Below are 16,224 nucleotides of genomic sequence, written 5' to 3' on the forward strand. Positions count from 1 at the left end.
CATTCGCTCTGTGAAGAGCAAAAAACGGCTCGCGTTACTTGGTGCGTCAGAACTCTCGAAAGATTCCACGCAGGATCCTCAAATGCTGTATACAACATTGTATCAGGTGACGAATCCTGGATATACGCGTACGAACCCGAAAAAAAAATTAGTCACGAGTTTGGGTGTTCGAAAATGAGTTAAAGCCAACAAAAATTGTTCGTTCACGGAGTGTTGCAAAAAAAATGGTGGCCACGTTTGTCTCCAAAACCGGCCATGTTACGACTATTCCTCTTGAGGGACAAAGAACGGTTAATGCAGAATGGTATGCTAGCATTTGTTTGCTACAGGTCGTTTCTGAACTCCGTAAAGAGAACTGCAACCGCCGCATCATCCTTCATCACGACAATGCGAGTTCTCACACCGCGCACAGAACAAAAGAGTTTTTAGAGCAAGAAAACATAGAATTATTAGACCATCCGCCGTACAGCCCCGACCTAAGCCCTAATAATTTCTATACTTTCCCTAAAATAAAGAATAAATTGCGTGGACAGAGATTTTCATCACCTGAAGAAGCTGTGGACGCCTACAAAACGGCCATTTTGGAGACCCCAACTTCCGAATCGAATGGTTGCTTCAATGATTGGTTCCATCGTATGGAAAAATGTGTCAAATTTTGCGGAGAATACTTCGAAAAGCAATAAATACATTTTTAAATAGTAATGTTGTGTCACTTCGTTAATTCCCGAAATTTTCAGTGCCGCCTAGGTATGTGTGTTGCTAGGCTTATAGAACTAAGTAAAACTAGGTATTTAAAATTATTTGAGGGTAGAAAAAAAAATTGTAATGCAATGAGTAAAAACATAGTTACTACATATAAATTAGTTATAAATAAGCAACTCAAGCACTCAACATTAATGCTTACGGGCGTCGGCCACTAGATGGTTTCGCTTCGATTAGTTTCTCATGGCTCCTGTAGATGGCAGTAACATATTACCTATCCTATATTTTATTTTTAATAAAGGATTGTGTAAATTTTCATCAACAAATAAAGACTTGCATGATTTATTATTTTTTATTTTCTGTGTTTAGTTATACAATAATTAAATGCCTTAACTTTAACAGCATATAAGTTTAAGGGCATCTGCCACAAGATGTCACTAGTTTCCATACAAAAACACATTTGTCTTAAAGTATGGCAGTTTCAGGGCCCTGAGTAGAAATACGAAATTAGATTTAACTTAAAAGCAACGTAATGATTAGCTACAAAGAGAACATCTTCCACTGTGCGTGTGATATTGCTTGGTAGATCGACGGACCGAATGTTGTTGTTCGGAACTCTTTTATTTTATTTTTTATTCCATATAACAAACATTAATAAAAGTAAAACCTTAACTGTCCCCTTCACACTCATAAGCTAGACCGCGCGAGAGAGAGATGGGCAGACTTTTCATGATGCGCATGCAGTGTGACGTCACGCCACGCGCTTATTCACAAACACTACACAAGCGCAACGTGTGAATGTGTTGAACGCGAGCTACATGGTAGGCGGAGTGAGGGGTGTAAGGTTTTTTCGTTACGGAATTTCATGATTCGGTCGCCGCGCTCAAGGCCCGCGATAAAATCTATGCAATAGCTTAAAAACGATTTAAGACAAATTGTTTCAAACCCCTGATAAAGTTTTTAATTAACGTCAAGTCACTCGCTGTACAAGATTGATTGATGTTTCTAATTATTATACTTTTTAAGGAAACTGGATCACGATCTACAATCGAACGATCCGAAGCCACGGTCCGTAATGATCCGACGCGCTGACCGGTAGCAGGGCCTCTCAATTATAAGCGAGTCTATGCTACGTAAGCATAACATTCATACACTTACCAAAGCTTTATTAAAGTAATAAAATCGTCGAATTAAATTAAATATGAATTGCTATGTTGTGTAATTAGTGACGGTAGGTGTGTCGTGAACCCGCCAGGATAGATACCACGGGTTAACTATTTCTGCTGCGAAGCAGTCATGGCGGGTTTAACGATACAGTAGCCGTTGTTTATCAATTAAATACTACTAGGAATTTCACATTCGCATGTCTACAGTGACCACTTAATGTCAGGTTGGCCGCGACTTGTTCACCCATAGAAGGAGTGGGCAATATTATTTAGGCAAATTAGGTAGCAGCTTGGCTCTGGCGCCTGGCATTGCAGATGTCCACGAGCGACGGTAACCACTCACCATCAGGTGGGCCGTGTGCTCGTCTGCCTACAAGGGCAATATAAAAATAAAAATAAAAAAACACAAAATAAAAATATAAAAAAAAACAAAAAACACATTCAAATTTGGCGTTTTTTTTTAAATATCTATCCATCGGTAGGGAGCGGCTAGGCTTTGCCTCTGGCATTGCTGAAGTCCATGGGCGACGGTAACCACTCACCATCGGGTGGGCCGTATGCTCGTCTGCCTACAAGGGCAATAAAAAAATATCCCCCTAGAGTCAGCAATCAAGTGCGCTGACCAGCTGTATCGGTCCGTAGCAATCACCTCGACCGATTAAGCCCAGATTATATTTTAAGATCACGTTGACATTAGATTAGACTGTCGGAACATAATGAGCGTTCGGTTCTTATAATTAATTCACTATACATATTCGAATATTAATGACATATGGATTACACATGGACGGGCCGCTAAAAGCTGGTGTTACATTTACCTAACCGCGATTAGGTTGAGGGCGTAACGGTGGCGGAATAATTGATGTGAAATATTTTTTTGTGTGCTTAGTGAGAGTTTTTTAACGTTCTCGATAGCGTATAAGTTAACTCAAATTTGTATGGAGTTCGAACGTCTGCCATCGTTTGCCGCTAGGGGCGCTTGCGGAATTTTCCCGGAGATGGAGTGCCGTCCTATTAACAGGATGGGTACCGGCGACGGCGAGCCTTCGGCGCGCACTGTGCGGTACCGTGGGTTTCGTGGAGTCGGAGTGGTGGGGCTCGATGGGGTTTAGTCGGTAGTCGTTCTGCGGGGCAAGTGCTTCGCGCGCCTTTTTCAAGGCGTAGTCTCCTGTGAGAAATTGGGGGAGGTGAAGGACCTCGGCTCTTCTCTTCTCCCCTTCTTCCTCTCAGGAGGCGCCGGAGTCCGACATAACCCGGTCCGTTACCCCTCTCGACCGGGTATCCGTAAATGGATTCCCCAGCGTTAAAAAAAAAAAGGCGCTGTTTTAACTCCATACATTTTGACTCTATCAAAATAAAAATAAAAATAAAACACCTAGGTAAGTGTAGGTTCCCAATTTCAGATAATAATTACAATGCTATTATGATAGATAGATAATGTTTTTGTCGATTATCTATTACTAGCGACCCGCGCTCGCTTCGCTTCGGAAACTGTAATTTATTATTGATTTCTCCACTATTTAATGGATGTCATTATACATATAAACCTTCCTCTTCAATCACTCTATCTATTTAAAAAAAAACGCATCAAAATCCGTTGCGTAGTTTTAAAGATTTAAGCATACATAGGGACAGAGAAAGCGACTTTGTTTTATACTATAAATAAAGATAATCAAAATTGATGTTGAAAAACATATCAAAAGCTTTATGCTTTTACTATTATAAACATAATATGTAGATTATAAATGTTGCATTTAAATGCGAACACATCAGTGTTCGTCTACAATTGAATAATTCTATTTATTCAAATTTCAATTTCGTACTTATTACAATAATAATTAATTAATTAATTAAAGGACTCGGTGTGCCCTCGACTCGATTACATTTGAATGTAAAGACACCGGTCGCGATTTTATCGAACTACTTTCGATCGCATTAAATGATTACTGGCATTGGTAGAAACGAGACCCGAATTATTTGTTTGGACATATCTTCGCGCCCTCGGTGTTGTGGGGCAGACATAGTTCTACTGAAACCATCATTACTGGTAGTAGAACCTCTTGTAAGTCCGCGCCGGTAAGTACCACCACCCTGCCTATTTCTGACGTGAAGCAGTAATGCGTTTTTGTTTGAAGGGCGGGGCAGCCGTTGTAACTATACTTGAGACCTTAGAACTTATGTCGCAAAGGTGGGTGGCGCATTTACGTTGTAGATGTCTATGGGCTCCAGTAACCACTTAACACCAGCAGGGCTGTGAGCTTGTCCACCCATCTAAGTGATAAAAAATAAAAAATTCGCCGGCCTTCATATCTTGTAAGTTTCTGTGAGGATAACACATCTTCAAGAACCTGTATTCAACTCTGTTATAGTTGAGAAAGAAGAAATGAACCCACACTGCTCAAAGGCTTATCCAAAAGAAACCCTTCATGAATTTTTTTATAGCTTAGATGGGTGGACGAGCTCACAGCCCACCTGGTGTTAATAGCCCATAGACATCTACGACGTAAATGCGCCACCTACCTTGAGATATAAGTTCTAAGATCTCAGTATAGTTACAACGGCTGGTCCACCCTTCAAACCGAAACGCATTACTGCTTCACGGCAGGGTGGTAGTACCTATCCGTGCGGACTCACAAGAGGTGCTACCACCAATAAAAAAATTGAAGAATAAAGAGTATTGTCATTTTGTGTCTATAATCAAAACGGGACTTTATCGCGCTTAACACACAGACCAGAATACCAGATCCGACTGCAAAATTTTAATGTAATCACCAACGTAGAATAGAAGGCAACAATTAAAAAACAATTAGAATTCCTTCATGACTCGATCAGTCACAATCTATCACGGACCAATAATAAGTTGATATTACTGTCCACCATCGGTCACGACTTTATGATTGATGATATCTTGTAGAAATCTCTTTCTAACACATTTTTATGTATTGGGCGTGGACGCTTACAAAGACAATGAGTACTTGATTCGTTGGATCTGTAAAACTCTGCGTGCAATATATTATCTATACTAATATTATGAAGCTGAAGAGTTTGTTTATTTGAACGCGCTAATCTCAGGAACTACGGGTCCGATTTGAAAATTTCTCTCAGTGTTAGATAGCCCATTTATTGAGGAAGGCTATAGGCTACAACATCACGCTAAGACTAATAGAAGCGGAGCACCAATAAAGAATGTTTCAAAATCGTTTTTTCCTTTAGAGAGCTTCCGCTGCGTGCGCTGCCGAAACGGTTGAAGTTTCGCTAAAATAATATACGACAGAATTGTTCCCCTTTAAAAGATCTAAAACCTAAGTTCGCGATAGCATGTCTATATATTAAGGTTGACTCACTATAACCTTTTTTTATGCTAATCTATATAGTTGCTAGTTAAAAAGCTAGTTGTTAAAATAAAGAGGAGATGCGAACACAAAGATCTTGATCGTCGCTAGAGAGCACACTTCCAACATACAAATACTAACTATCAGTTTCATTACAAACTTAAATGTGTATAATTCGTTTCCAAATGATTCTTGTCTACCTGATAGTTGTCTGAAAGAAATCGCTCTTAGCGATAAAATCGCCAATTGTACTTTTTTGTATTTTTTTCATTGCTTAGGTGGCTGGACGAGCTTCACAGCCCACCTGCCTGGTGTTAAGTGGTTATTGGAGCCCATAGACATCTATGACGTAAATGCGCCACCATCATTATCCTGCCCTTCTCCCAGTCACCTGGGGTCGGCGCAACATGTTTTCTCCTTCCATACTCTTCTATCATATACCATTTCTTCGCTCACTCCCCTCTTACCCATATCGTCTTTCACACAATCTATCCATTTCTTCTTCGGTCTACCTCTTCCTCTAAATCCTTCCACATTCATAGTTAACACTCTCTCTCTAGTAAATGCGCCACCCACCTTGAGATATCAGTTCTAAGGTCTCAAGTATAGTTACAAAGGCTGCCTCGCTGATAGCCTAAGAGACTATTCCAACTACGCGTGGACGGGTAGGTGAACTCACGGGCTCAACCTGAAAGAACTGCTAACACTAACCCTAGCAAGAGCCGTGCTTCGCAGGATCTACCACCGGATCGGAATCGCGACCCACTGAGAAGATCCAACGAGAGATTAAACGGGTGGAATTTCAACAAACTGACCATCTGTACAAAATAGCTACAGTCGGCTTTTTTATTAAACACTAGCGGCCCGTTCCGGCTTCGCTCGGGCCTTTAACAAAAATGTCAACGATATTTGACGTTGTTTTATTTTTTGAAATAAAAAAACACTTATTGCGGCATAACTGTAATAGTTAAACAGGTGCTGTCGCGACACTTTTTGTAAATAATAATAGTTGTTCTACAAAGTCGTAGTACATTATTTTATTCTATCATCAATAGTTTTCGCAGGGCACGCTATGAAAAGGATATTTAAGGTAATTTTTTACACCTTGAGTTACATTATTGGAGTTTTAGAAAGGATCACTAATTTTTTTTTTTAATTAGAGCCTATGTCACTCGGGAATACTGTAGCTTCCAAACAGTGAAAGAATTTTTCAAATCGGTTCAGTAGTTTCGGAGCCTACTCAATACAAAGAAACAAACAAATCTTTCCTCTTTATAATATTACTAGCGACCCGCCCTCGCTTCGCTTCGGAAACATTAAAACACACATGAAACCAAAAAAATTAAAAAAAAAATAAACAAAAAATTAGCCTATGTTCATCAGGGACAATGTCGGCTTCTAATAGAAAAATAATTTTTCAAATCGGTCCAGTAGTTTCGGAGCCTATTCGAAACAAACAAACAAACAAATCTTTCCTCTTTATAATATTATATTATAGTATAGAAGTATAGATATAGATTTTTCATTATTGATTCACTTTAAGGTTGATTAGACGCCTGTTATTCCACGATCGGACGGGAGTCGACTACTAGTGGCACCGAGAACCAGCCGTCAACTCGCTTTAAAAACCACAAACATTTTAAAACCTCAGTCCTGCTTTCGCGACTGCGTCAACTTCTGTGTTTCTCAACAATAACTAATAATGATTGGGATCAAATCACGTACTTTTTTTCCCTACCTATACTGATGATGATAGCCTTGAGAGCCTATTTCAGCTTCGCCTTGACTTGTAGGTGAGCTCACGGGGCTCAAACCGGGAGTGTTACTAATACTGGCCCTAGCAAGAGCAGCGCTTCGCAGAATCTACCACCGGATCGGAAACGCGACCTATTGAGAAAATCCGGCGAGAAACTCAGTGGACTGTATCTGTGGGTCAATTCGCTCGTCGAGCCCTTCGTCGCAAGCGACGGGTTCGACGAGGACGACGACCGGCGCTTGTGGTACATAAAAGCACCGTTAATGGATCTGGAGGATCCGTAATGACGTGATGTTTTCGTGGTCATGGAAGACCAAAGTGCTTACTACCGTCTGTTTTTCTACAAAAAATCAGCCCATTGAGTTTCTCGCCAGATCTTCTCAGTGGGTCGCATTTCCGATCCGGTGGTAGATTCTGTGAAGCACTGCTCTTGCTAGGGCCAGTGTTAGCAAATTCTCTCAAATACTCTTCCGCTGGAATAGCCTCTTAGGCTACCAGCGAATAGGTATGTTCACGATTGACTTCCACGGTGAAGGAATAACATCGTGTAATAAAAGTGAAACCCGCAAAATTATAATTTGCGTAATTACTGGTGGTAGGACCTCTTGTGAGTCCGCGCGGGTGGGTACCACCACCCTGCCTATTTCTGCCGTGAAGCAGTAATGCGTTTCGGTTTGAAGGGTGGAGCAGCCGTTGTAACTATAGTAAGATCTTAGAACTTATATCTCAAGGTAGGTGGCGCATTTACATTGTAGATGTCCATGGGCTCCAGTAATCACTTAACACCAGGTGGGCTGTGAGATCATCCACCCATCTAAGCAACAAAAAATAAATAAAAAAGTTAGGAGAAAATGCATTTTTTTCTGGTTTGTTTTTAAATTTGTAATGATCAATTCCTATGGTATACTTCAAATAAACATTCAATTCAATTAGATTTCATGTTGTTTTATATCAAAATATATATATTAATAAAATATAAGCCGAGATTTATGTGGAATACATTAATAGTTTTAGGAAAGATCCTAATATTGACTTAAATTTTGCTCTGAAATATTCCGTATGCGATTTCAAAGTTTACAAGTTCACGTACCCAGAGTCGCAAGCATATTTCTCGTGTGAGGGTGATTATGTCATTGTTTAAAATTAGGTATCGGATTGTTTTTTGCGGAGGAAAACGTGAATGATAAACTAAAATTCCAATATTATCATATCATAACCATTTAAACGACTTAACCTTGAGATTAATAATTTTCGAAGTTACCTTGTTTTAAATTAAAGACAACTTCAACCTTAATACGGTTGAAAATAATCAAAAGGACACTGAAAGGATTACATACATTTGGGCCCGAATGTAACGTGATGAAACTAGTATGAACTAGAAGTCCCGCAGTAGTCGAAATTCGACTATAATTAATTTAGCCCGAGAGCCCGTGGGATCTACCTGTATGTATTTGACCAGACCTGAATTTTCGTACATTGAGACCCCTATACCTACCATGCATGAGGTGGGGACTCACTAAGCTCAAAGTGGTCGACGCGCCGAGCGCTCAGGTAGGACAGGTACCGATTTTGACGGATTTTAAATCCATTTGACCACGTCTGCCGTTTTGAAATTTTGAAAATATATGATTATTATTATCGGAAAATAAGAATGGCAGACCATTATCGCGCATTTTACTTTGTGGCAGACCACTTTGAAAATGCTAAAAAAATAAAATTTTGTAAGTAATTGACCAGATCTGCCATTGATATAATAATATATGCTGTTTATTATATTCTTAAAAACTTATATTGATCACGGCAGACCTCTACATTGCGTACACACATCAACATATAATAAAATCTGAGCTACTACCCGGCCAGATGTATATTATGTTTTCCGTTCACTGTTTTAGAGGAATATAATTTACTTGCGATTTACTTTAGCAATGTATTTACCGAAATTAATATTTTTTTATATTATATATACTAAACTTCATTAGTTAGACAATTAAGAAGTGAATTTTTTATGGAATAATTATAAATAATACGGTACAATGCTGATCAAAAAATAATTCAATTCCTCATTTTTATCATTCAACATTTAACTTGCCAGCTATACAATGCCAAAAAATCTAGTGATGTAGATGATGGAAGGTTCCAGCTGTTCGTTTGCAACTATAAAGATTCAGACATCAATTAAAATTATAGAAAAAAAATTCAAAAATTTGATTTTTATTTTTTTTTTTCATTCCAAAATTTGATTTTTATTTTGAATTTTATTTTTTTAGCATTTTCAAAGTGGTCTGCCACAAAGTAAAATGCGCGATAATGGTCTGCCATTCTTATTTTCCGATAATAATAATCATATATTTTCAAAATTTCAAAACGGCAGACGTGGTCAAATGGATTTAAAATCCGTCAAAATCGGTACCTGTCCTACCTGAGCGCTCGGCGCGTCGACCACTTTGAGCTTAGTGAGTCCCCACCTCATGCATGGTAGGTATAGGGGTCTCAATGTACGAAAATTCAGGTCTGGTCAAATACATACAGGTAGATCCCACGGGCTCTCGGGCTAATTGGAATTGTAAGTTTGTAGTAGTTTGTACACTATTATGGTTGTATTTTATACTTCTATAATCACAAATTTCACCAAGACTACACTATAAAAAATATTAACAAAGACAAACAATATTTAATCTCAATTTGACAACAGACGTCAAGAACAAAAGTTTGACAATAAATACCTAGTATGCATGCGTGTGTGCGTCAAATACATGGTATGTAGTGTGTGTAATGTTTTCTTAATTGATTTAATGTATCTTTTATGCATTATTTAAAAAAAATATTAGCACTGTGCACTTCTTCTCTATATTCTCTATAAGTGTGGAAAATTTCATACTCCTCCGTCCGCGCAATTTTCGTAAAAAGGGATACAAACTTTTTGTTTCACGTATTAATATATAGATTAATGAATTAATAGATTCAAATTTATCAGTACCTTGCTGAAAATTATAAAAGTTTTCTCAATCTCAGAGCAGAGTTAATAGAGATTTAATAAAAGTTAGGTTATGTTACAATCTCTATAAAAGATCTGAATAATAAGTTATTTAAGCATAAGTAAATGTTTATTATATCCATTGGATAATCTTTTACATGTCATATTATGAATGAATATCAATGATATATATAATATCAGGTATGGATTTACCTAAAAGGCGTCGAAAAAAATAAAACACAACGTATTGTATATCTAGTGTTCTACAATCTGTCCTTCAATTAATTTATTATGCGCTCTTGTTGCTATTGTTCATAGCTTTAAGAATTCCTCTGAGTATAGGGTGCCTACTGACCTATACCAGGCCCATGTTTCTTCTTTCACGGCTTTCGTTCCCTTCCCCTTTTTAAGACCTAGTGTTGAATTCCTCTACCAAGCTTTTACAATACTCTTATCTACTTTTTATCATATCCAAGATACCACTTAGTTAGAACCAAAGTACTACCTAAGTTTTCCTGAGTACTTCTCATTTAATCAGTCTATCTCAATTTAGTTTTTTTTTATTGCTTATATGGGTGGACGAGCTCACAGCCCACCTGGTCCGGTAACCGGAGCCCATAGACATTTACAACTTAAAATGCTCCACCCATCTTGAGATATAAGTTATAAGATCTCAGTATAGTTACGACGGCAGCCCTAACCTTCACACCGAAGCGCATTACGGCAGAAATAGGCAGAGCGGTGGTACCTACCCGTGCGGACTCAGAAGAGGTCCTACCACCAGTAATCTAGTTGATCTATCCTTGAGCGTACATCTAAACCTCCTATCTTACATTAGATACTTTAGGCTGTTTGGTCCTAGCTTAAATTCCACAAATTATTTTCCGAACTCTTAAGGTTTTCGTGGCACATACAAAGTCGCAATATCAGAATTCGAAACTCTGCCTTATACGTGTAACGCGAGCCGAGCGCCTCTGGCTTCCAGATTCCACAGACCAGTCATTAAGCGATGATAGATCATTAGGAGGATACCGACACGTGCAAGCAGCTACGGGCCACTAGGTACTATCCGCCGCGCCGTGAGAAATTGAAACATAAAATCTTATGGCCTATTAACTCAAACTTCTAATATACCAAACTACAAATCCATCGCATTGTGTGTGTGTGTTTTTTTTATTGCTTAGATGGGTAGACGAGCTTACAGCCCACCTGGTGTTAAGTGGTTACTGGAGCCCATAGACATCTACAACGTAAAGGCGCCACCCAGCTTGAGATATAAGTTTTAAGGTCTCAGTATAGTTACAACGGCTGCCTTACCCTTCAAACCAAAACGCATTACCTACTGCTTCACTGCAGAAATAGGCAGGGTGGTGGTACCTACCCGCGTGGACTCACTAGAGGTCCTACCCACCTCCCACACTATCGATACTCACCGCGAATCAGTCACGCACTCTGAACTAAATACTCCAAATTTATCTACATACTAACTCAAACTGTGAGCTGTTATATAATGTAATGTCTTCAACTACATCAGCCATCGTCTATCTTAAAATAGTTCATATTTTTGCACTGTAGTGTAGTACACTGCACTGTAGTGCTGCACGGGAGCGAAACATAGTTTGTTCGCAAGGACTTGATAAAAAAACTTCAAGTGCTTGTGAATAGGTGCCTGCGTCAGACTTTCAAAATCTTTTGGCCTGAGAAGATCACTAACAAAGAGCTGTGGAGGATCACTAAGCAAACACTAATGGAGAAAGAGATCCTTACGCGGAAGTGGCATTAGATTGGTCACATTTTGAGAAAGCCCGATACCCACCTATCAAAGAGAGCACTGACTTGGAAAGTGTCTGGGTAGAGGAAGAGAGGCCGCCCCAGAACAACTTGGCGTCGCTCGGTGGAACAGAAGCTAGTTGTCATGGTCATGACGTGGGAGGAGCTAGAACAGACTGCCCAAGACCTATGGAAATGGAAGGATTTGATTCGAGCCCTACACCCTAGCAGAGGGTAATAGGAAAGAATGATGATGATGATGATGATGATGTAGTGTAGTACATATAAGTCTTGTAATTTGTAATAATAAAGGAGTATTAAAACAACACTCGGACAAGACAGTTGTTTTCATTCGAACTAGACACTCCCTTCAGCACCGTGGTGATTATTTGCCGTCAGTTTGTTAGCTCAGATACTAAAATACGCTCATCTAGTAAATATAATCTATTATATTCCACGTCTTACTCACGCGGACGAAGATAATTAATTCAAGGCACACCTACCGACATCACACATTAAAAATGTCAAAGCAAATATCACGTAATGATTGCATTGACATGTTATTGACGGTTACCGTTTGCTCTACCACGATTGGTCTGTCGTGGCCACCAATGACCATCAACTATGTCAGTGACCTAGATTATTTGTTCTCTTTAGATATGTACAAACAACAGTTAATATAGTTTTATTTTTAATTTTCATTTAATTGTACTGGTGGTAGGACCTCTTGTGAGTACTGGTGGTAGGACCTCTTGTGAGTCCACCACCCTGCCTATTTCTGCCGTGAAGCAGTAATGCGTTTCGGTTTGAAGGGTGGGGCAGCCGTTGTAACTATACTTGAGACCTTAGAACTTATATCTCAAGGTGGGTGGCGCATTTACGTTGTAGATGTCTATGGGCTCCAGTAACCACTTAACACCAGGAGGGCTGTGAGCTCGTCCACTCACCTAGCAATAAAAAAAAAATGCTGCTTATTATTTTTATCCTATTTTCAGTTATGTAGACAAATTGAACAAGTTCATGGCCCCCTAATTTTGGTCGCGTATGTTCTATAGTGTGAACAACTCCGCGCATCCAGTACTAATTAAAGAAAATCATAAAACTAGCATCCTGCCCTTCAAACTACAGCACATAACAACTTCGTGGTTGAAATTGGCAAGCTACCAGTCCATCCCGCAAATATAGTAGGACTAGCCACCCGCTCTCACTTCGCTTCGGAAACTGTAATTTATTATTGATTTCTCCACTATTTCATGGATGTTATTATACATATAAACCTTCCTCTTCAATCACTCTATCTATTTAAAAAAACCACATCAAAATCCGTTGCGTAGTTTTAAAGATTTAAGCATACATAGGGACAGACAGATATAGGGACAGAGAAAGCGACTTTGTTTTATACTATGTAGTGATATAGTATAGGACCTTATTATCATCAGTCCACATGCGTCTAACGTTGGACACATGTCTCCCACAAGATTCACCACAATACAACTCTTAGCAAATCATCGGCCTACCGCATAAGAAGTCTTTATTTACCGGATTTGGTGGTTGTGAATACCCATGACGATTTGTTGTAATTTTCAGTTTTCAAAGTAAATGTATACTCTTGTTTGTAATTAGCCGATGTTTTAATACTAGAAAGAATTTGCCCTCATAACAAAAAGGTAAAAAAAAGCCACAAAAAGATATACAAAAACATACCTCATCTTGAAAAGTCTTGTGCAAGCTCTCTTTCGTGTACCTCTGCTCGCTCTGCTTCAAGATAGCAGAGCACTGCTTCAGCAGAGTCAATCTTAATCTTTCTCTTGCACTCTCCTCTTCCATAAACGACATCCGATGTCCGTTCCTCGGAATTCCGAGCGAATCCCGTGCGCCATTTTGAACGCACCCGCCATTTGCATTCCGGTGACAGCTGTCCGTGTCAGTTTGACAGCTGTCAACTGTAATCACTATGTTCTCTGATGGTTTCTCGTTTTCACTATTATTCACTTGTATCTCTCCGTTTAAGGATGTCATTTTGTTATGTTCGGAACTTATTTACATTTTTTTTAAAGGTGATTCTATGAGATTATTTCATCTATAATGTATAAGCACGTATCTACGTGAGTATCAGAGAACATATTACGTAGTTTATGCAATTATTTAATATGAACTGAAATTATAAAAATCCGTAACGTGGACCGACCCGAAGTTGCAAGGTATCGTGATAACAGTTAAATTGAAGAAAAAAAACCCCAAAATCTTAATCAATCGATTCCTCTCTGGAAACCGGTATTTAAATTTCGGTATAAAAATTTCACTTTTCGTAAGTTAGTGACCAGTTTTGAGTCAAAATATTTACGGACATAAAACGCATACTTTCACTTTAATCGGTTACATTCGCTACTCAGAGGCCGTCGGTTCGATTGTGGACAAGTATCTGGATATTTAGATGTATGTGTATCTATATATTAATACGTGAAGCAAAAACTTTGTATCCCTTTTTACGAAAATTGCGCAGACGGAGGAGTATGAAATTTCTCACACTTATAAAGAATATAGAGGAGTGCAGAATGCTAATATTTTTTTTTAAATAATGCATAAAAGATCCATTAAATCAATGAAAAAAAGCATTACACACACTACCATGTATTTGACACACACGCATACTATTTGTTTATTGTCAAACTTTTCTTTTTGCTTATAGACTGTGGTCAAATTGAGAATTAAGATCAAATATTTATTATTATTCTATATCTGTCTAAACTGTAGTCTTGGCGAAATCTGTGATTATAGAAGTTTATACGTCTTTCTACAATAGAATGATAATAGTGTACAAACTTATAATTGCAATTAATTACAGTCGGATTTCCATCACTAGTACCAGTAATAACATCAGTTTGATAGAATCAACAAGGGGAAGATCCTCTGAGCGGTTGAAAATGTCGTTAACAAGATTCAGGAATCTTTCATATATCGAGTGCTCTATGATAGGTACCGCCATACGATGCAAGCCCTAAATTCAATGGCCACGGCTATTATGAGTTTCGGTAAGTTATTTAACTACGAGCAAAATCTCTTCGCAGTCTACAGAGACTGGTGCGTTTTCTCTGCGCTATCTACCTCATGTTCCGCTGGGATTCTCTGAGGAGATGCTCGGAAGAATCCCACTGATGAGTAATGGCAGCTCGATTGACTAATACCGACTTAGAATATATTTTTGTTGGCCTCAACGTCACACGAGGATACCACCAACGATGTGAAGATGTAAGCTATCTACCCAAAAAACACGATTTTAAAATGTCCCTTGTGGAAGAGTGCAGTAAGCTCTCAATTGCACGAAAGTTGTGGACGGTGATATTCAAAGCAAGAAACACAATCAGATGACAAATGCAGGCTGAATTTCTTTAAGACAGCTGATGTCTCCATTGTCCATAGTACAGCCTTACTGTGTGTGAACTGAATGTTCAATGTTTCTTAAGATCATCGGCAGTATGTGAAAGTGTTTTTTTTTTTATTGTTTATATGTGTCGACGAGCTCACAGCCCACCTGGTGTTCTGGTGTTAAGTGGTCACTGGAGCCCATAGACATCTACAACGTAAATGCGCCACACACCTTGAGATATAAGTTCTAAGATCTCAGTATAGTTACAACGGCTGCCCCACCCTTCAAACCGAAACGCATTATACAGTCCATATGAGACTAATGTCTTGCATTAAAAGTTTTTTTTTAATTATTATTATTACTGCTTCACGGCAGAAACAGGAGGGGCGGTGGTACCTACCTGTGCGGACTCACAAGAGGTCCTACCACCAGTAAAGTGTTGTTCAAAATATTTTTAACTGTTCCATTAATCGTTTACAGTTTCCAAGTACGGTACAGTTTTTGTGGTCACGGAAGTCAGAAAAAGCGTTATTGAAATTGAAACTTTTTAAATTCGGAAAGCTTTTACTCATTGGTTTAACTTGAATTCCTTTACAATTTCTTCTGTCTTTTTCTTTGGTAGGAATGTCATTTGACAAAATATGTATAACGATTTTTAATAAATTTATTTCTTTAGTGAAATTGTATGGAAATGAAAATTATTTTACAATTATTAACCTACATTACAATTTTTTTTTATAAAGTAAAATCGAAAAGATTACGTGAATCGATTAAAAAAGTATATTCACTGTCACTTTTAAAGCATCACTTCACTGATATTGAACTTCAGTTCTTATTATAATGAGACTACGGTGTATTTCGGGTTAACAATTATTGTTTTGCGGTATGTATACACACGCGCGGGCGTTCGTGTCCGTATATAATATTCTACTGAAGCGAGTTGTGTGTGCGAGGGGTCACTCTCGGCTCCAAGATGAAGATTATCACTGGAGGCGGTCCATCGTCACGGTCAACAATTGATAGACGAGGATTCAGTAACCCTTTTTCTTTCTTTCCTTTCGAAGCTGATGGTCTAAAGAGACCACATCACCGGGCTAGTAGGTGAGCTCACGGGGCTCAAACCGGAATGTTGCTAACACTGGCCCTGGCAAGAG

The 16,224-nt window shown here is 38.7% G+C and overlaps 1 protein-coding gene and 1 long non-coding RNA gene across 2 annotated transcripts in view; one reads left to right on the forward strand and one right to left on the reverse strand.

Annotated features, from left to right (window-relative positions):
• LOC101742585 (NADPH oxidase 5) overlaps positions 1-16,002 on the reverse strand; it is a 75,439-nt gene extending 59,437 nt beyond the window's left edge. Inside the window, exons 1-2 of the mRNA XM_021346769.3 lie at positions 15,832-16,002; positions 13,408-13,783 (exon numbers count right to left, since the gene is read on the reverse strand). Coding sequence (XP_021202444.2) covers positions 13,408-13,722 — 315 coding nt within the window. The 5' untranslated portion in view covers positions 13,723-13,783; positions 15,832-16,002. The remainder of the gene's footprint in view (positions 1-13,407; positions 13,784-15,831) is intronic.
• LOC134201625 (uncharacterized) lies at positions 14,555-15,768 on the forward strand. The gene is made up of 2 exons (XR_009976993.1): positions 14,555-14,735; positions 15,551-15,768. It is a non-coding gene; the product is annotated as an uncharacterized LOC134201625 (long non-coding RNA).
• Positions 16,003-16,224: the final 222 nt, after the last annotated feature.

This window comes from Bombyx mori, chromosome 28, assembly GCF_030269925.1.
Source record: "Bombyx mori chromosome 28, ASM3026992v2".
Taxonomy (NCBI): Eukaryota; Metazoa; Arthropoda; class Insecta; order Lepidoptera; family Bombycidae; genus Bombyx; species Bombyx mori.